This window comes from Copadichromis virginalis, linkage group LG2 (genome assembly GCF_057382275.1).
Source record: "Copadichromis virginalis isolate Kocher_CV1m ecotype Utaka linkage group LG2, C_Virginalis_male_GT1.1, whole genome shotgun sequence".
Taxonomy (NCBI): Eukaryota; Metazoa; Chordata; class Actinopteri; order Cichliformes; family Cichlidae; genus Copadichromis; species Copadichromis virginalis.
The window spans coordinates 31,152,410-31,174,231 of NC_140619.1; the positions used below are offsets into that span (position 1 = coordinate 31,152,410).

The 21,822-nt window shown below is 40.2% G+C and overlaps 1 protein-coding gene across 12 annotated transcripts in view; it reads left to right on the plus strand.

The window, feature by feature from the left end:
* LOC146717672 (protocadherin gamma-C5-like) overlaps window positions 1-21,822 on the plus strand; it is a 295,905-nt gene that overhangs the window by 34,662 nt on the left and 239,421 nt on the right. The window contains exon 1 of one of the 12 annotated variants that reach the window (XM_085429663.1): window positions 772-3,298. The exons of 7 other annotated variants lie outside the window; for them this stretch is intronic. In XM_085429663.1, coding sequence (XP_085285789.1) covers window positions 914-3,298 — 2,385 coding nt within the window. In that variant the 5' untranslated portion in view covers window positions 772-913. Of the gene's footprint in view, window positions 1-771; window positions 3,299-4,445; window positions 6,917-13,903; window positions 16,459-18,549; window positions 21,051-21,822 lie in introns of those variants that run through there. 4 more of the 12 variants (XM_085429598.1, XM_085479428.1, XM_085479392.1 and 1 more) reach the window with 4 other exon arrangements.

Consider the following 21,822-nt stretch of genomic DNA (forward strand, 5'->3'; position numbering starts at 1 on the left):
TTGTGTTTCTTTTTTGGCAAGTCTGCTAAAATTGCCCTATAGCTACATGCATCCCTTGAATAGTTTGATTCCAAGTTAGTGCAGTTTTCCAAGTTTATTAAAGTTATGTTTTAACTGCGACCAACAGTAATGTGCATGCTCTTTGGACTAGAGGTGCTGCCATATGACTAATGATTTGTTACTTTTACTTTTCTTCATTTAAAATGTTGTAACATACTGACAAAGACTGTATTTTTCTTTTATACAAACTGAGCGTAAGGACTTGTTTGAGTAGACTCTGTCCATGGTGCTGAACACATAGAAGGCAACCATACGGAAAGCAGTTTGGAGACAAATTTTACATGCTGCTATTTTCATTAAAATTTACTTGCAGAGAAAATGTTAAGTTTAATCGCAGTTTAAGCTAAATAACACAATATTGCAATTTTGTAGATAAATGCTAAATACTGCGTTCACTGGCGTTAAAACAACGTTATAAGTGTGCACTGCAACATGGTTTTACTTACTTCCATCACAGCACTTAACAGATTCTTTGATCCTAGCAGAAACTGTGGCTGTAGTTACTTGCTTTATTGAAATTAATACAATTTAACATATTAAGGTGCTTAATTGTGTTTATATGGGAAATAGTTGCATAACGTCATTAACCTGTCAATCTGGTATTTTACTTGATGTTCTGTCTGAAATGAACACATCGTGTCGCTGTCTACCAGATTACTTTGAAACATTGTAACGTCAACGCCATCGTCTCCACCCATTGTTCCTGCGCTTTGTGTTGGAAGGAACCATTGGATTGCAGTGCTGATTTCTGTATTTGGATTTGTTTAATTCACTCCATCGCAAACGCGTTCGAGAGGTGAACTAACTCCGTTGTATCTTTTCTTTGCTGGCGGATGTTTCTGTTTTTGTAATTATGGAATACGGTGGATTTTTAGAACCTGGCCTGATTACCCTCTTTGTCGTCTGTATACTTGCGCTGCAATCAGTGTGTACTGAAGTAAGCTATTCTATCCAAGAGGAGCTGAAACCAGGAACTGTCTTTGGAAATATAGCTAAGGATCTCGGTCTGGATATTACTACATTGTCATCTCGCAAGGCCCGTGTTGACGCAGAAGGAGATAACGAACGATTTTGTGCCGTTAGTTTACAAACGGGAGATTTGAGCGTTGCCGAGCAGCTTGACAGAGAGAGTCTTTGTGGCACGAAATCGTCATGCATTTTAATCCAGGAACTTGTACTGGAGAATCCTTTAGAACTACATCGTATAAATCTACATGTTCAAGATATAAACGACAACTCTCCACAATTCAAAAGAAATTCCATTAAAATGGAAATAAGGGAGTCAGCAGAAAAGGGGACTCGTTTCCGAATAGAGGGCGCGCACGATGCGGATATAGGCAAAAATTCTGTTCAGAGGTACAGTCTACAAAAAAATGATAACTTTATTTTAATGGTTGATGCAAACAACGTCGAGCTTGTTCTTGATCACAAACTCGACAGAGAAACACAGCGAGAGATTAATTTACCTCTCACAGCTGTTGATGGTGGTTCACCACAGAGATCAAGCACTGTTATGATACATGTCACCGTACTGGATGCTAATGATAATGCTCCAGTATTCAGCCAAGCCGTCTATAAAGCCAGCATACCCGAAAACTCTCCTCTTAATACTGTAGTGGTTAGAGTCAGCGCTACAGATGCTGATGAGGGAGTGAATGGCGAGGTGTCCTATGACTTTGGCCACGTGTCAGATATCGATGAAAAGGTGTTTTCTATTGATTTTAAAACTGGCGAAATCAGAGTAATTGGCGCAACTGATTTTGAGAAAAAGAATGCATTTGAACTGCCAGTCATAGCCAATGACGGTCTGGGATTAAGTTCGTCTGCAAAAGTTTACATAGAGCTAACTGATGAAAATGATAACGCCCCTGTAGTTTATTTAAAATCACTGTCTAATCCTATACCCGAGAACGCGCAAACTGGTACAGAGGTGGGCATCATTAACGTGCAGGACAGAGACTCTGAGAATAACCGACAGGTCCGCTGCTCCATCCAGCAGGGTGTCCCCTTTAAGTTGGTTCCTTCTATTAAAAACTATTATTCTCTGGTGACCACAGGACAACTGGACCGTGAACTAGTGTCTGATTACAACATTACAATCACTGCCACTGACGAGGGCTCTCCACCTCTGTCCTCTTCTAAAAGTGTTCAGTTATCTGTAGCTGACATCAACGACAACCCACCTGTGTTTGAGGAACAGTCGTACAGCGCATATGTGAGTGAGAATAACAAACCTGGCTCCACTTTATGTTCCGTTAGTGCTCGAGACCCCGACTGGAGACAGAACGGTACAGTGGTTTATTCTCTGTTAGCTGGTGAGGTGAACGGTGCCCCGGTGTCCTCCTATCTGTCTGTGAACGGAGACACGGGTGTGATCCACTCTGTGAGGTCGTTTGATTATGAACAGTTCAGGAGTTTTAAAGTCCATGTGATGGCCAGAGACAACGGTTCTCCTCCTCTCAGCAGCAACGTGACCGTGAGTGTGTTCATCTCAGATGTGAATGACAACTCTCCTCAGATCCTGTACCCCTCTCCGGAGGGCAACTCCTTCATGACCGAGCTGGTCCCCAAAGCTGCACATGGAGGCTCTCTGGTGTCCAAAGTGATCGCGGTGGACGCGGACTCTGGACAGAACGCCTGGCTGTCCTATCAAATAGTCAAATCCACTGATCCGGGACTTTTTACTATTGGTGTCCACAGCGGAGAGATCAGGACACACCGGGACATTTCTGAATCTGACAGCATGAAACAGAACCTTGTAGTGGCAGTGAAAGATAACGGACAGCCCTCTCTGTCTGCCACCTGTTCCATGTATTTACTTATTTCTGATAACTTGGCTGAGGTGCCAGAACTGAAGGATCTTTCTTATAATGAGAGCAATTCCAAACTGACCTCTTATCTGATCATCGCGTTGGCGTCTGTGTCCACGTTTTTCCTGACTTTCATCATCATCATCCTGGGTTTGAGGTTTTGTCGCAGGAGAAAGCCCAGACTGTTGTTTGATGGAGCAGTTGCCATCCCCAGCGGTTATCTCCCTCCTAATTACGCAGATGTTGATGGCACAGGAACTTTACGCAGCACTTACAATTATGACGCGTACCTGACCACAGGTTCAAGAACCAGTGATTTTAAGTTTGTGACATCATACAATGACAACACGCTGCCCGCTGATCAGACTCTGAAGAAAAGTCCATCAGATTTTCTCGATGCGTTTGGGGAGTCTGACGACCCTCCCCAGGTAAGAATACCACGTTGACGTCATTACACCTACGTCATTCAAAAAAAATTCAACCCTTCTTCGGAAACACATCTTCGGTGTTACTTTCTTTTAATCAAATCAACTATTTTCATAAAACTTTTTTTTCATGGATGAAAATATTGTATATTACTGTACTTATGAACTTGAGTTAGTAAAGCTCCGAATAACATCATTAACCAAGAATTTTACAAAAAATTCGTCGTTTTTGTTTTAATATCAGTTCATGTCATTGGCCTTATTTCAACTGAATGAATATATTAATTAATTAATTAAGAAAAAAGAAACAAAAAATCACAGAGATAAACGATACGAAATCCTGCAGATTGAATACTGGATTTTTCACTGTGGATGTTCCTAAGGTTCAACTCTTAGTTTGGTAGAGCGAATACCTGTAAAGGTTTGCCTTCATACATCATAAAACTCCGTTCTGTTTGTTGTGATTATTATTAGAATTTTTTCTTGAATTTACTCACAGTCAAATATGTTGTGTTAATTATTCAACGAAATTCTGCAGTTGGATTTACCCATTCGTTAAAAATAAATAAATAAATAAATAAATGAATTAAGCAAAACAAAAAACGTTGCAGAATAATTTAATATAATAATGAGAAAAAAAATGTTTTTTCCTTCATAATAGTTTCGACTTTTGTTACAGAGCTGAATTCGGTATTCAGCGACTCATTCTTTTAGGCTGAATTTTTGCTTGGATGTTGTTTCAGGTTCACGCTTTCAGTTAAGAGTTTTTACAGGTTTTTGCTCAATTACATTTATAAACAAGAAATACATGTTTGTAGCAACAGTATCAAACAATGTAGTACTACATTTTATTGCTAACGTACCGTGGGGTAGATGGCATTGAACAGATAAAACAGAACCGAATTAATCAATAGAAAGCGCCTTTTGTCATCTGCCATTCTTCTCGGGATGAAGTCTCTTTCGATTAGCTAAGTTTCTTGCTTTTCGTCAACTTGAGGCTATTTTGTAGTCCTTGTAGGATGCAGCGAGTGTCGCTGTCTACCAATCGAAAATTGTAAAACAGGCTACAGATGAGACAATCAAGCGTCTCCACCCACAGTGTTAAAGCTTATTGTTTGCCACTGCACTGTACTCCTTGAAGTACTCGCACATGAACACATGATTTTGTGTTTCTGAGGAATGCTGACCACCTCCTTCTTTTTCATTCAGTTTATTTTTTGAGTGATGGCATATTTCGTGTTTTCGGTGAACCTTGTCTGCACTTTCATGTGTTTTCTTCTGGCAGTAGAGCTGTGTTGTGGCGATGTGAGCTATTCTTTCCCCGAGGAAATGAAACAAGGATCGGTGATTGGAAACATAGCCAAGGACCTTGGGCTTCAAGTAAGCAGTCTTTCCGCTCGGAAGGCTCGGATTGCTCTCAAAGAAAACCGTAAACGTTACTGCGAGATAAATGTTGATGCTGGAGAACTGGTTGTTGGTGATCGGATTGATCGTGAGGAGCTATGTGGAGCTAAGGTTTCTTGCAATTTAAAATGTGAACTAGTACTCGAAGATCCACTCGAATCGCACCGGATATCTTTGCAAATTCAGGATGTAAATGACAATCCACCAGTTTTTGTTAAAGACGTCGTTAAATTGGATATTGGTGAATTAGCTCCGAAAGGTTCTCGCTACAGAATAAATGCAGCACGCGATGCAGACATAGGACAAAATGCTGTTCAGAATTACATTTTGCAAAGGAATAATTATTTTGCTCTGAACGTACTAACGAATGCCGTCGGCACAAAATACAGCGAGTTAGTTTTAGACAGGGAATTAGATCGTGAAGAGCAGCAAGATATGGCTTTATTGCTGACAGCTGTCGATGGTGGCAATCCTCCGAAATCAGGCACAGTAGTCATTAACATCACCGTACTGGATGCTAATGATAACGCCCCAGTTTTCACTCATACAATCTATGAGGCTTCTCTTCCTGAAAACTCCCCTATAGATACAGTAGTTGCAACAGTGAGTGCTACAGATGCAGATGAAGGAGTTAATGGTGAAGTAACATATGAATTCAGCGGAATAAGTGATATAGCAAAGGAAATATTTTCTTTAAATGAAAATACCGGAGAAATTATACTTGCAAGAAATGTTGATTATGAAGAAGAGTCGAAGTTTGAAATGCTAATTGAAGGGAAAGATGGTTATGGCCTTTCTACAGAAACAAAATTTGTAATAGATATAACTGACGTCAATGATAACGCCCCAGTCATCCATATCAGTTCGTTATCAAACCGCATACCCGAGAGCATATCATTGGGTACAGAGGTGGGCATCATTCATGTGCAAGATGCAGACTCTGGGAAAAATCAACAGGTCCGCTGCACCATCCAGCAGGGTGTCCCCTTTAAGTTGGTTCCTTCTATTAAAAACTATTATTCTCTGGTGACCACAGGACAACTGGACCGTGAACTAGTGTCTGATTACAACATTACAATCACTGCCACTGACGAGGGCTCTCCACCTCTGTCCTCTTCTAAAAGTGTTCAGTTATCTGTAGCTGACATCAACGACAACCCACCTGTGTTTGATGAGCAGTCGTACAGCGCATATGTGAGTGAGAATAACAAACCGGGCTCCACTTTATGTTCCGTTAGTGCTCGAGACCCCGACTGGAGACAGAACGGTACAGTGGTTTATTCTCTGTTAGCTGGTGAGGTGAACGGTGCCCCTGTGTCCTCCTATCTGTCTGTGAACGGAGACACGGGTGTGATCCACGCTGTGAGGTCGTTTGATTATGAACAGTTCAAGAGTTTTAAAGTCCATGTGATGGCCAGAGACAACGGTTCTCCTCCTCTCAGCAGCAACGTGACCGTGAGTGTGTTCATCTCAGATGTGAATGACAACTCTCCTCAGATCCTCTACCCCTCCCCAGAGGGCAACTCCTTCATGACCGAGCTGGTCCCCAAAGCTGCACACGGAGGCTCTCTGGTGTCCAAAGTGATCGCGGTGGACGCGGACTCCGGACAGAACGCTTGGCTGTCCTATCAAATAGTCAAATCCACTGATCCGGGACTTTTTACTATTGGTGTCCACAGCGGAGAGATCAGGACACACCGGGACATTTCTGAATCTGACAGCATGAAACAAAACCTTGTAGTGGCAGTGAAAGATAACGGGCAGCCCTCTCTGTCTGCCACCTGTTCCATGTATTTACTTATTTCTGATAACTTGGCTGAGGTGCCAGAACTGAAGGATCTGTCTTTTAACGAGAGCAATTCCAAACTGACCTCTTATCTGATCATCGCGCTGGTGTCTGTGTCCACCTTTTTCCTGACTTTCATCATCATCATCCTGGGTTTGAGGTTTTGTCGCAGGAGAAAGCCCAGACTGTTGTTTGATGGAGCAGTTGCCATCCCCAGCGGTTATCTTCCTCCTAATTACGCAGATGTTGATGGCACAGGAACTTTACGCAGTGCTTACAATTATGACACGTACCTGACCACAGGTTCAAGAACCAGTGACTTTAAGTTTGTGACATCATACAATGACAACACGCTGCCTGCTGACCAGACTCTGAAGAAAAGTCCATCAGACTTTTTTAAAACTATTGAAGATTCTTTGGACCCCATGGAGGTAGGCTTTGTGCTTTTGAATCCGAATTAAGTCACTTGTTCATGTTCCTCAGTGTTCAGCAAATTGATATCAATAGTGGTGAAAGTCTATAATATTCCACTGTTGATATGCTAATTTTATTTTATTTTATTTTTTTAAATAGGGCTGATACAGAAACAAAAACAAAAAAAATGTCTTAACTTTGAACTGGTCTTGAAACTTAACGGCCAGTCTCAAACTTTCAGTTATTCTTTTGTGTTTTTTAAAATGGGGATATGAGATAACATATCCATATAGTTTCTCTTGTGGCTTTTTGGTTTAGAATAATTAAAGACACCTTATATCTGCTCATTCAAGCGCTGTTTTTTCTTCTCAGTACTGTGTTTGAATGCCACATTTCTTGTTGAGTTGTCACTTAAATCTAGCAGTAAATATAGTGTATATTTGAATATCTTTCTAATCACTTAAGTAGTATGAGATTCGATTGACATCAAATTCATCTACAGCTGAATATATATACAGCTTTAGTCCAAATAAATTGCAGTCAGCGTATTGATGTATCCCTTGTAAAGTGTACAGTTCAATTTTTGTTTGTTTTTAATTTTGGTTGAACCGTTATATTCCCCTCCCTCGTGTAATTCTTCAGTGCTGTCACCAATGCCCATATTATCTCCCAATGAGCATTTGGAATGCTACTGCTGTTGTTTTTATTATTCTGATTTCACCATAGTCGCAAATAAGACCGCTATTTTTTATTTTTTTATCATTACGTTAATTTGTCAGTATTCAACTTCGTATGACAGTTTCTTCAAGCATGGCCCTGCTGCCACGCAGGCGTTGATGTGTATATGTCCATGTTGGTGAAGCTAACTTAGATTAACCTTCTCCTCTTTTGTTTTAACTACGTGCTTTCCAAACATGCCAACATTAGTACGTACAGCAGAAATCTCCTGCCTGAAGGTTATGTGCTCATAAAATAAAATAAAATAAAATAAAATAAAATAAAATAAAATAAAATAAAATAAAATAAAATAAAATAAAATAAAATAAAATAAAATAAAAGTGTTTGTAGGGCGGGATACATTTCTTCTTTATCCTGAGAGGACTCTCATCATTTAATGCGTTTGCAATACTAATATTTCTCTCATAGCGTCGCTGTCCACCAACATACATAGTAGGGTCATATTTGTTATTCTGCGCAGTGTAAACGTTTCTAGATCATGACCGATTTTTCACAGACAAAAGCAGCGAGGTAGCAACGTTTCTAGTTGGAATTGCATACATAGTCCGAAGAGGATTCCGGTGACTGCTCATTTTTACTCCAAAAGGCTTGCCCTTGGCGGATTCCTTATCGATTTAAAAGGAAAATGGAAAACAAAGCATCTCCGGGGTTCTGGGTCTTCTTCTCGGGAGTATTTCTTCTGGCGCTGCAAACGGTTTGTGGAGATGTTGCTTATTCTTTTCCGGAAGAAGTTAAACGAGGCTCTGTTATCGAAAATATCGCAAAAGATATAGGAATTGAGGTGGGAAAACTGGCTACTCGAAAGGCTCGTATTGATGTTGACAGGAACAGCAAAGGGTATTTTGAAATTAATAGGAGTACTGGAGATGTGATTGTTACCGAGAGGATTGACAGAGAGGGTCTTTGTGGCAAAAAATCTACTTGCATTTTAAAACAAGAGCTTGTTTTGGAGGAGCCTTTAGAGCTGCATCGCATTAGCTTCCACATTCAAGACATCAACGATAATTCACCGCAGTTTAAGAAGGATACCATCAAATTTGAAATAAGTGAATCTGCAGCTAAAGGAAGTCGCTATCGTTTAGATGAAGCCCATGATGCTGATATCGGACAAAACGCAATCCAGGGATATAGTATTGAAACAAATGAATATTTCCGATTGAATGTTATTGAAAAAGGTGGAGGAGGAAAATACAGCGAGTTAATTCTACAAAAAGAGTTGGATAGAGAACAAAAGAAAGAGCTAACGATTGAGCTTGTTGCAACTGACGGGGGCACGCCTCAGCGATCGGGTACTGCGGTTATTCATGTTAGCGTGCTGGATGCCAATGATAACGCACCAGTATTTAGTCAGGCCGTTTATGGAGCCAGTCTACTTGAAAACTCCCCGTTAGACATAGTTGTGATCACAGTAAGCGCGACTGACGCAGATGAAGGCGTCAACGGAGAAGTGTCGTACGAATTTGATCACATTTCAGATGAACGTTATAACGTGTTTTCTATTGATCAGAAGAGCGGTGAAGTCCGAGTAAGTGGGCCAATAGATTACGAGCACTTGTCGTCATACGAAATGCAAATTACTGCAAAGGACGGTCTCGGGTTGGTCTCATACTGTACCTTAATAATTGAAATTACAGATGTCAATGACAACGCTCCAATAACAACTATTAAGTCCCTGAAAAATCCTGTACCAGAAAATTCACCACCAGGTACAGAGGTAGGAATCGTTAACGTGCAGGACAGAGATTCTGAGAGTAACGGGCAAGTCCGCTGCTCCATCCAGCAGGGTGTCCCCTTTAAGCTGGTTCCTTCTATTAAAAACTATTATTCTCTGGTGACCACCGGACAACTGGACCGTGAACTAGTGTCTAATTACAACATTACAATCACTGCCACTGACGAGGGCTCTCCACCTCTGTCCTCTTCTAAAAGTGTTCAGTTATCTGTAGCTGACATCAACGACAACCCACCTGTGTTTGATGAGCAGTCGTACAGCGCATATGTGAGTGAGAATAACAAACCGGGCTCCACTTTATGTTCCGTTAGTGCTCGAGACCCCGACTGGAGACAGAACGGTACAGTGGTTTATTCTCTGTTAGCTGGTGAGGTGAACGGTGCCCCTGTGTCCTCCTATCTGTCTGTGAACGGAGACACGGGTGTGATCCACGCTGTGAGGTCGTTTGATTATGAACAGTTCAAGAGTTTTAAAGTCCATGTGATGGCCAGAGACAACGGTTCTCCTCCTCTCAGCAGCAACGTGACCGTGAGTGTGTTCATCTCAGATGTGAATGACAACTCTCCTCAGATCCTCTACCCCTCCCCAGAGGGCAACTCCTTCATGACCGAGCTGGTCCCCAAAGCTGCACACGGAGGCTCTCTGGTGTCCAAAGTGATCGCGGTGGACGCTGACTCCGGACAGAACGCTTGGTTGTCCTATCATATAGTCAAATCCACTGATCCAGGACTTTTTACTATTGGTGTCCACAGTGGAGAGATCAGGACACAGCGGGACATTTCTGAATCTGACAGCATGAAACAGAACCTTGTAGTGGCAGTGAAAGATAACGGACAGCCCTCTCTGTCTGCCACCTGTTCCATGTATTTACTTATTTCTGATAACTTGGCTGAGGTGCCGGAACTGAAGGATCTGTCTTTTAATGAGAGCAATTCCAAACTGACCTCTTATCTGATCATCGCGCTGGTGTCTGTGTCCACCTTTTTTCTGACTTTCATCATCATCATCCTGGGTTTGAGGTTTTGTCGCAGGAGAAAGCCCAGACTGTTGTTTGACGGAGCAGTTGCCATCCCCAGCGGTTATCTCCCTCCTAATTACGCAGATGTTGATGGCACAGGAACTTTACGCAGTGCTTACAATTATGACACGTACCTGACCACAGGTTCAAGAACCAGTGACTTTAAGTTTGTGACATCATACAATGACAACACGCTGCCTGCTGACCAGACTCTGAAGAAAAGTCCATCAGACTTTGCTGATGCTTTTGGAGATTCTTTGGAGACTCTGGAGGTAGGAGGACATGTTTTTAAACTAGGCTCTTGTGTTCATGTCTTCCAGCCTTACTAATTCATATCAACTTTTTTCCACCTTCAAACACCATATTCAATAACCAGTTTAATGGGGTAGTATGACACCAGGCAGATTATGCTCCTGAAATTTGTCTTATAATTCAAAATCGACAGTCTAAAACCCCTAAAGTGAGTTGTGTGTGTCTCTTAAAATCAAAAGAAAAATGTTAAGAGGACTATAAACTTTTCTGGGATATGCAGTTATATTTTCCTATGCTGTGTGGCTTCTGGTTAGATTGTTTTATGCATAAGGACAATTACATTTTAGTTTAAGAGTAGAGGGTATTGTTTCTATAGATGTTTATAATGCATCATCGATTAAATGTTATGCACACTTATCTAAACGCCTAACTACCTTTTCAGTGCTGGCTATGAACATCACACCGCTTGTTAAGTTGTCTGTTAAAGTTACTACTGAATGTAAATTGGATTCATAATTGCTTCATATGCACCTGAGACATGAGATTTGGTTGACTTTAGAGTTTGGATTTTTCATGTGTTACAACTGCAGTCTGCCGACCAGACTCTGAGGAAAAGTCCATCAGAGTTTGTAAATTATTTGGTTGATAACGGGATTCCCTAAAAGTAGGGCCTTGTTATGTTTTTGTCATTGATGGCATATCTTTATGCTTCACTATTGATCTGAACTCTCTGACTTTATACAACCATTTAGATGATCCTCTAGAATATTTTTCTGGAATCATTTCATGGTGTTTATTAATTTGATGTTTTGTATATCCTCTCTGCTCAGAAAGTTAAGAGGTTATGAGACAAGTTTTTAATATGCATCTACATTAGAGTCTTATTTGCAAGTGCAGGTTTCAAATACATATGAGAGAAATCATTCTTAAATTACTGAATATTTGATGTTGCAATATATGTTTTTATAGCATAATGTTCTTAAGTAGATTCCTAGTACTGAGGCATTATTCCTAATCTTCACTATACTAAATCTATTTTCAAGGGTTACGTTTTGTTAAGATTTCAAAAATACAAGGTCTCTGTTGTTTTAAATAGGCTCTCCCTGTATTTATTTATTTGAAATCCACCCAGTTAAAAGCTATTTGTTCATGCTTTGATCATCCCTGATGAAAAAATAGCTCCTGATCCACAAAGTATGTTAGGTGTTGAGCTAGTTTTTCATTTCTTGGTTATATATGACATGTACATACAGCAACAGCCATTTCAAAATTGTGCTATTGATTTAGTCTTATAACCTAACTCACCATGCAGTGGTCATATAATTGAACTTAGTCTATACAATCGAATATTGTAGTAGCTTCAAAATGGCTTACGAAGTCTTTTGTTTCCAGGCCACTGGCCGTCATGCTATAAAAGTATATTATTGCTATTAACTGCATAAATGCTCACAATAAATATTTAGGGGTAGTTTTTATGCCTTTCCAATTTAAAATCTTTACATGCCAAATTTAGCTTTTGATGATTACTCAGACATTCAGTATTAGCTTTTGTCACAGCAGGTGCATAAAAGTTCTGACCTCTGAGGGTACAATGAGTTGGGTCAAAATGATGCCATTATCAGTGGTGTTACCTGACTTTGTGTAAAGTCTCAATTTTCACCCAAGTGACTAATCACTGCAATGCAGATGAAGCTGAACTATCAGTGCATTAGTTTTTCATAGTTTTATGCTACAAATAAAGTGCAATAATTGTATTCCTCTATATTTTTCTCTATTCTGTAACCTCTAACTAAGAGAACAAATTAAAAACAACAAATGCATAATTCCAGTATCAGCATGCAATACTTTAAGAATGCAGTCTTGTCTGGTGGTTGGAGAACTATAAGACAATGCAAACTTCTAAATAATATAATTTCAAATCACATGCTGAAAGTTAATCCCTGTTGGAATTCTCAATAGCAGCTTTTCCTTTCTACTCAGTGACCAACCCTGACATTCAGACCACTGAATAGTGCTGTTAAATAATACTTTGATGTTGTGAAACATTCTTTTTCATATAAACTGGTAAGTTATGATGTTATACCAAAATCTTGCATAGGAAGGTTTTCATCATTAACAGCACAGGGAAAAAAAAGTCTTAACTCATTCCAGACCTGCAGATTTCACTATTAAATGCTTGGTGTTTTTACATTAGGTTATTACCAGACATTGAGTGAGACAATCTTTGTTTACTGAGAAAAGAAGATACTTAAGTTATTACATGATACAGGATCTAATCTCTCTTGGTAATTTAAGATTTACAAAAAATAAGGATGTATTTCTCTAACTTGTTGGTCTTTTATTTTTTTGAATACACATGGCAACAGCTTTAGTTCATTCCTACCTGCTTGAATTTTAGAAGTGGATGTAAGAGTTAATACCCTCACTAATCATGCACTTTATGCAACATATTTGTTTCTCTAAGTTTTACCTTATTCCGATGGTGATAGTGGAAAGTCATTGTTCTTTTTTCAGATATTTTAGGTTGTTTGTTAAAGAAACTCAATGAAACAAGTTATATGGAACATCCTTGAGCTACTAAAATTGATTCTGCTGTATATTATCCAAGGGTATCACTTATAATATTTGTTTTTGGCATTTTTGAATCAAATGTCTTTTTTTTCTATTATGCAAAAAATGATGAAAAAAGAAAAGAAAAATGCAGCATTGATTGAATAAGTAAAGCAGTTTACATTAGGGCAATATTTGTGGTTCCCTTTTATTAATTTCTCAGGAACTTATTTTATGTCTGATGTAGAAATGGATACTAGAGGTCTTCCTTGAAGTGTACTTGAGAGATGGTTGATAATGAATATAGTATATTGCCACTATTCCTTAAGGTCTTTGATTTTGGCTCATGTGCACACAAGTTGCTTTCTATAGATTTAGTAACAGCCCTTGCAGATGGATTAGTATCGGTTTGAATTTGTAAGCAACTATAGCTCTTACTTGTCTTTTGCAGGATTACACATGGATTTGTTTAACATATGGTTTATTATTTCATTGAAATGCGCACCACAGGTGGAAAAGGAAAAAAGAAGAAATCAGTATGAATGACCAAATAACACCGAAGTCTAGATTGTCATTATTTATATTGATTAATAAGGGCGTTATAACTCGAAGCTGGCCTCTTGTTTGGGTTTGCAGTGCTATAATTTAACGAAACTCTTGGTGTCACTGTGCACCAACAAAGACAGGAGGTCTCTATTCTTCATCTATTCTTTTCTGCCATTGCGAAGCCTTATTTTGGTGTAGCGTGTCTAGGTTGAGGGCGTTACAAAAGGCAAACGCTGGGATTATTTAGAATATTCAAAAAGAGCACTATTTTTGATCACTTTCAAGGAATTTTCCAGGAAAGGATTAAACCTTATTCGATCATGGGAAGTGCAGTATACGGAAGATTGGCTATGAATTGCTATTGTGTGGTTTTCCTTTTCGTGGCCTTGCATTTCGCCCATGGAGACGTGAGCTACACTATCGCAGAGGAAATGAAAGGCGGATTTGTGATAGGGAATATCGCCAAAGATCTGGGTCTTGGGATTGCGACTCTTTCCTCGCGTAAAGCCCGAATTGACGCAGACAGAGACGATAAAAGGTATTGTGATATTAATCTGAGCACCGGAGAATTGACTGTCAGTGACAGGATCGACAGGGAAAGTCTTTGTGGTAAAAAAGCCAGCTGCGTTTTAAAAGAGGAGCTTGTGCTGGAAAACCCTTTAGAGCTTCATCGCATCAGTATTCATGTGCAAGATATAAATGATAACGCGCCAGAGTTTAGTGAGGATCTGATTTCATTTGAAATAACAGAATCGGCAGTCAAAGGAGCGAGATTTTTACTTACGGAAGCCCGCGATGCCGACATAGGCACAAACGCTGTGCAACGGTACAATTTACAAAACAATGAGCATTTCACCATTAATGTAAATACAGATGTTAGTGGAAGGAAACATTCCGAATTGGTTTTGTTAAAAGAACTAGACCGAGAAAAAGAGAAAGAGCTGAAATTAGTGCTTACAGCTGTAGATGGTGGATCTCCTCAGAGATCAGGTACTGCGATTATTCACATCACTGTGCTGGATGCTAATGATAACGCCCCAGTGTTCAGCCAGGCCGTTTATGAAGCCAGTGTGCCTGAAAACTCTCTTTTAGATACCGTAGTTGTTACAGTGAGCGCAACCGATGCAGACACTGGCCCAAATGGTGATATTACATATAACTTCGATCATGTCTCTGATGAGCATGCATCTTTGTTTTCACTGAATCATAAGACAGGAGAGGTAAAAGTTATCGGGTCACTTGATTATGAAACGGAGACTTCAATAGAGCTGCGAGTAAGAGCAAAGGACGGACCGGGTCTTACCTCTTATTGTACAGTAGTTATAGATATAACTGATGTCAATGACAACCCACCAGTCATCAATTTGAAATCACTAACTAACCCCATACCTGAGAACGTGCCACCTGGTACAGAGGTGGGCATCATTAACGTGCAGGACAGAGACTCTGAGAATAACCGACAGGTCCGCTGCTCCATCCAGCAGGGTGTCCCCTTTAAGTTGGTTCCTTCTATTAAAAACTATTATTCTCTGGTGACCACAGGACAACTGGACCGTGAACTAGTGTCTGATTACAACATTACAATCACTGCCACTGACGAGGGCTCTCCACCTCTGTCCTCTTCTAAAAGTGTTCAGTTATCTGTAGCTGACATCAACGACAACCCACCTGTGTTTGAGGAACAGTCGTACAGCGCATATGTGAGTGAGAATAACAAACCTGGCTCCACTTTATGTTCCGTTAGTGCTCGAGACCCCGACTGGAGACAGAACGGTACAGTGGTTTATTCTCTGTTAGCTGGTGAGGTGAACGGTGCCCCGGTGTCCTCCTATCTGTCTGTGAACGGAGACACGGGTGTGATCCACTCTGTGAGGTCGTTTGATTATGAACAGTTCAAGAGTTTTAAAGTCCACGTGATGGCCAGAGACAACGGTTCTCCTCCTCTCAGCAGCAACGTGACCGTGAGTGTGTTCATCTCAGATGTGAATGACAACTCTCCTCAGATCCTGTATCCCTCCCCGGAGGGTAATTCCTTCATGACCGAGCTGGTCCCCAAAGTTGCACACGGAGGCTCTCTGGTGTCCAAAGTGATCGCGGTGGACGCGGACTCCGGACAGAACGCCTGGCTGTCCTATCATATAGTCAAATCCACTGATCCGGGACTTTTTACTATTAGTGTCCACAGTGGAGAGATCAGGACACAGCGGGACATTTCTGAATCTGACAGCATGAAACAGAACCTTGTAGTGGCAGTGAAAGATAACGGACAGCCCTCTCTGTCTGCCACCTGTTCCATGTATTTACTCATTTCTGATAATTTGGCTGAGGTACCAGAACTGAAGGATCTGTCTTATAATGAGAACAATTCCAAACTGACCTCTTATCTGATCATCGCACTGGTGTCTGTCTCTACGTTTTTTCTGACTTTCATCATCATCATCCTGGGTTTGAGGTTTTGTCGCAGGAGAAAGCCCAGACTGTTGTTTGATGGAGCAGTTGCCATCCCCAGCGGTTATCTCCCTCCTAATTACGCAGATGTTGATGGCACAGGAACTTTACGCAGCACTTACAATTATGATGCGTACCTGACCACAGGTTCAAGAACCAGTGACTTTAAGTTTGTGACATCATACAATGACAACACGCTGCCCGCTGACCAGACTCTGAAGAAAAGTCCATCAGACTTTGCTGATGTTTTTGGAGATTGTGGTGGTTCTCCTGAGGTAAGGGTGTCAAATGTTCGATACATTATTTTAACAGATAAAACGTTCACTCTTTCCTCCAGTCAATCTTTTTTCGCTTTTTCTAAAATCCCGTTATAGTATTTATCACACTTTGCCTGTTGCCTCTGACATTATTTTTGCTGCTACTTTCGAAGGGAAAGTTTCTTGATGTTGTTGAAATCATTTTCTCCTGGTTTTGTTTTAATGGGTTGCTGTCTTTACGGTCCTCTACATCAACGAAAAGTTTACATTTTGACATAGTGGAAAATTAGTATGTCTTACAAAAGCAAGTATTAGTTTTACAAAAACAAGTAGTGATAGCACTATTGTGTTTAGACACGCGCCCCCTTTGTTTCAGCTTTTCTGTTTCTTTTGTCATCGTATATTACGCAGATCTTCCCATGATCTAATTTTAAAAGTGCAGTCGCTCACATATTATCTACAGTTGCTTCCTAATGTACACATGCTCTTCAGATTCGAGTCTTCGTGTGTAACATATTCTCAAAGTTTCTTTTGAACTTGTTTTCTTGTGTTTAAACCTACATATATATGAGCTAAATAATATGTCACCCATATTTTAGCAAACCATTTGTGACCCGAGGTATGCATCCATTTCAATAGGGATTAGCCGTAGGCATACAGTCAGTTTACAGGGTTTTTAATGCTAATAAAAAATAAAATCTTTCTAAACATGTAACAGTAGCACCGAAAACAATTAAAAGCTCTACTTTATTAAATACATTTAAAACTATAAAATTGTACAATTGTAAGTGGAAGACAGGACAAGCGCTGCGGGGAATCTATTAAAAACTAGTCACTCTTACAATGAAAGACAAACAAATAAACAAAATGAACAAACAACCACAACCGTCAAAATAGTCCTCAGCGCTTTGCTGTCAAGTTAAACCAGTTTTAAAACAAATTATCTGTAATTTGTAACAGGACATCACTTGCACAGAAAAATCTACCTCAGAAGGAATATCCCCCCACTTCTCTTCATGTATGTGTTTCAGTTACCTGTCTCCAGGTTAGGGTCGCACCCTAATAAGTATCGGCAAGCGGAGGCGGAGTCCGCTAAAAGTTTCTCCATAGGAATAAAACAGTGTTTTCCTCCTAAAGCGGTAAATAACTTTAAACCTCTACCAAACTACCAAAACTCAAGCGGAACATTTTCTGTGACCTACCACTCCTATGGGACCCACATCTAGCCTTCATTGAAAAGTTAAAAAAGAGAAACAACACGGCTTAGACCAGGGAGTCACACAGCTCCAGGTTCACACAAGAGATCGACTAATTACCTGCACCTGCCCCAGCCCCGCCTCCCAGGGTCGGTTCTCAGACTCAGGTCACACCTCTCACACCTTTGTCACATTGCTTTCACGAATAGTGGAAGTGCAGGTCTTTGTTTAACTATCTCCTCTTTCTTTTCTTTTCTTTTTTCAAATGTTGCAATTATTGACTTACATGTTCACATTTTTATTGGAACTGATCACAGAGGTAAAGTTCTTGAATATTATAAAACGTTGTGGCCGTTAAAATCTTTTTGCTTTTCCTTCTCGAGTCTCTGTTCTGATACAGAAATGTCAATTGAGATTAATGTTTAATTTAAATATTTCGAAAATTACTCAAGCATTTTTAGTAGCTTAAAAAACAAATAAAAATAAAACTATTTCTGTAGTTTGAAGCATTTTTAACACCGTTTACAAACATTTAATTGTTTTTCAAAAGTTATCATGTAAATCCTAGCCACACATTTTCAGTGAACACAGATATTTAAACTTTAATTTGTATCACATTTTGTATACAATAATGATCTAAACTTTTGCAGATATGAGTTTCCATCGGCAGCATTGCTCAGTATACAGCGACCTTTCGGATTAATGCATTTTTTTTTATCTGTCTGCACACTTCAATATACACTTTTACTTTTAAATTAAGGTTCAACGTTCGTCCATAAACGCTTCCATGCGCCTTGTACAGGGCTGCTGCTCAATGCAATTTTTAAATTAGACTCACGATGTCGCTGTCCACCTTGCCTATCTTAAAATCCACACCTATTTGTCGAGGCAGAATGTGTTCTAATGTGCTGCAGTTGGTCATCGAAGGACAGGCAGACGTGGTTTTAGATTGTGCTGATTTTGGCTTAAATAATATCTGTGTCTTTGCTGTATTCCTGCGCATTACAGAGGAAACATTTACATGTCAAGATGGTTAACGCGACATTTGGAATACACACCCTTGTCGTTGCTTTACCCTTCTTTTGTTTGTATTTTGTCAGCGGGGATATAAGCTACTCTTTTACAGAGGAAATGCGACACGGGACTGTGATCGGAAATATCGCCAAAGACCTCGGCATCGACGCAAATACACTATCTCTTCGAAAGGCTCGTATTGATACTGAAGGAAGCGACAAACGATTCTGTGAAATAAACCTCCGATACGGAGATCTGATTGTTGCCGAAAGGATTGACAGAGAGGGCCTGTGTGGAGACAAAGCATCCTGCGTTTTAAAACAAGAACTCATGTTGGAGAATCCATTAGAACTGCAGCGAATCAGCCTACATGTCCAGGATATAAATGACAACTCCCCACAGTTTAATAAGAATTTGATCCATATAGATATTAGTGAATCTGCGTCAAAAGGTGCTCGTTTTCCAATAGAAGAAGCGCACGATGCCGACATAGGTAAAAATTCAGTTCAATCATACAACCTACAGACGAATGAAAATTTTTTCCTTGGAGTTGGAACCAATTCTGTAGAACTTGTCCTTAACAAAGAGCTCGATCGTGAAACATTACAAGAAATCAATCTACTTCTGACCGCTTTAGATGGTGGTTCCCCTCAAAGATCAGGTACCGTGGTCATTCACATTACTGTTTTGGACGCTAATGATAACGTGCCAGTGTTTAGCCAGGCCGTTTATAAAGCCAGTCTGTCAGAAAACTCTCCCATGGGTACTGTTGTGCTGACAGTAAAAGCAATTGATGCAGATGAAGGACTAAATGGAGAAGTTACATATGACTTTGGACACGTTCCAGAAGACGTTAAGTCAATATTTGCCATAGATTATAAAACAGGGGATATAAAATTGTCCGCTACAGTTGATTATGAAACAGTGAGATTGTTTGAGCTTCGCATAACTGCGAAAGATGGTTTAGGATTAACTTCCTATGCTAAAGTCATAATAGATGTTACTGATGTGAATGACAACCCCCCTGTAATATATATAAAGTCACTGTCGAACCCCATACCCGAACACTTGTCACCTGGTACAGAGGTGGGCATAATTAACGTGCAGGACAGAGACTCTGAGAATAACCGACAGGTCCGCTGCTCCATCCAGCAGGGTGTCCCCTTTAAGTTGGTTCCTTCTATTAAAAACTATTATTCTCTGGTAACAACAGGACAACTGGACCGCGAACTACTGTCTGATTACAACATTACAATCACTGCCACTGACGAGGGCTCTCCACCTCTGTCGTCGACTAAAAGTGTTCAGTTATCTGTAGCTGACATCAACGACAACCCACCTGTGTTTGAGGAACAGTCGTACAGCGCATATGTGAGTGAGAATAACAAACCTGGCTCCACTTTATGTTCCGTTAGTGCTCGAGACCCCGACTGGAGACAGAACGGTACAGTGGTTTATTCTCTGTTAGCTGGTGAGGTGAACGGTGCCCCGGTGTCCTCCTATCTGTCTTTGAACGGAGACACGGGTGTGATCCACGCTGTGAGGTCGTTTGATTATGAACAGTTTAGGAGTTTTAAAGTCCACGTGATGGCCAGAGACAACGGTTCTCCTCCTCTCAGCAGCAACGTGACCCTGAGTGTTTTCATCTCAGATGTGAATGACAACTCTCCTCAGATCCTGTATCCCTCCCCGGAGGGCAACTCCTTCATGACCGAGCTGGTCCCCAAAGCTGCACACGGAGGCTCTCTGGTGTCCAAAGTGATCGCGGTGGACGCGGACTCCGGACAGAACGCCTGGCTGTCCTATCAAATAGTCAAATCCACTGATCCGGGACTTTTTACTATTGGTGTCCACAGCGGAGAGATCAGGACACAGCGGGACATTTCTGAATCTGAATCTGACAGCATGAAACAGAACCTTGTAGTGGCAGTGAAAGATAACGGACAGCCCTCTCTGTCTGCCACCTGTTCCATGTATTTACTTATTTCTGATAACTTGGCTGAGGTGCCAGAACTGAAGGATCTGTCTTATAATGAGAGCAATTCCAAACTGACCTCTTATCTGATCATCGCGCTGGTGTCTGTGTCCACGTTTTTTCTGACTTTCATCATCATCATCCTGGGTTTGAGGTTTTGTCGTAGGAGAAAGCCCAGACTGTTGTTTGATGGAGCAGTTGCCATCCCCAGCGGTTATCTCCCTCCTAATTACACAGATGTTGATGGCACAGGAACTTTACGCAGCACTTACAACTATGACGCGTACCTGACCACAGGTTCAAGAACCAGTGACTTTAAGTTTGTGACATCATACAATGACAACACGCTGCCTGCTGACCAGACTCTGAAGAAAAGTCCATCAGACTTTGCTGATGTCTTTGGAGATTCTTTGGAGACTCTGGAGGTAGGAGGACATGTTTTTGAACTAGGCTCTTGTGTTCCTGTCTTCCAGCCTTACTAATTCATATCAACTTTTTTCCACCATCAAATACCATATTAAATAACCAGTTTAAAAGGGTAGTATGACACCAGGCAGATTATGCTCCTGAAATTTGGTTTTTAATTCAAAATCGACAAATTAAAGTTGAAGTTACTACTGAATGTAAATTGGATTCAGAATTGTTTCATATGCACCTGAGACATATGAGATTTGGTTGACTTTAGAATTTGGATTTTTCATGTGTTACAACTGCAGTCTGCTGACCAGACTCTGAGGAAAAGTCCACCAGAGTTTGTAAATTATTTGGTTAAGAACAAGATTTCCTAAAAGTAGGGCCCTGTTATGTTTTTGTGATTGATGACACATCTTTATAATTCTCTATTGATCTGAACTCTCTGACTTTATACAACCATTTAGATGATCCTCTAGAATAGTGTTCTGGTATCATTTCATGGTGTTTATTAATTTGATGTTAATGTTTTGTTTATCCTCTCTGCTCAGAAAGTTAAGAGGTTATGAGACAAGTTTTTAATATGCATCTACATTAGAGTCTTATTTGCAGGAGCAGTTTTCAAATACATATGAGAGAAATCATTCTTAAATTACTGAATATTTGATATTCCAACATGTGTTTTTATAGTATAATATTCTTAATTAGATTCCTAGTACTGAGGCATTATTCCTATTCTTCACTATACTAAATCTATTTTCAAGGGTTACTTTTTGTTAAGATTTC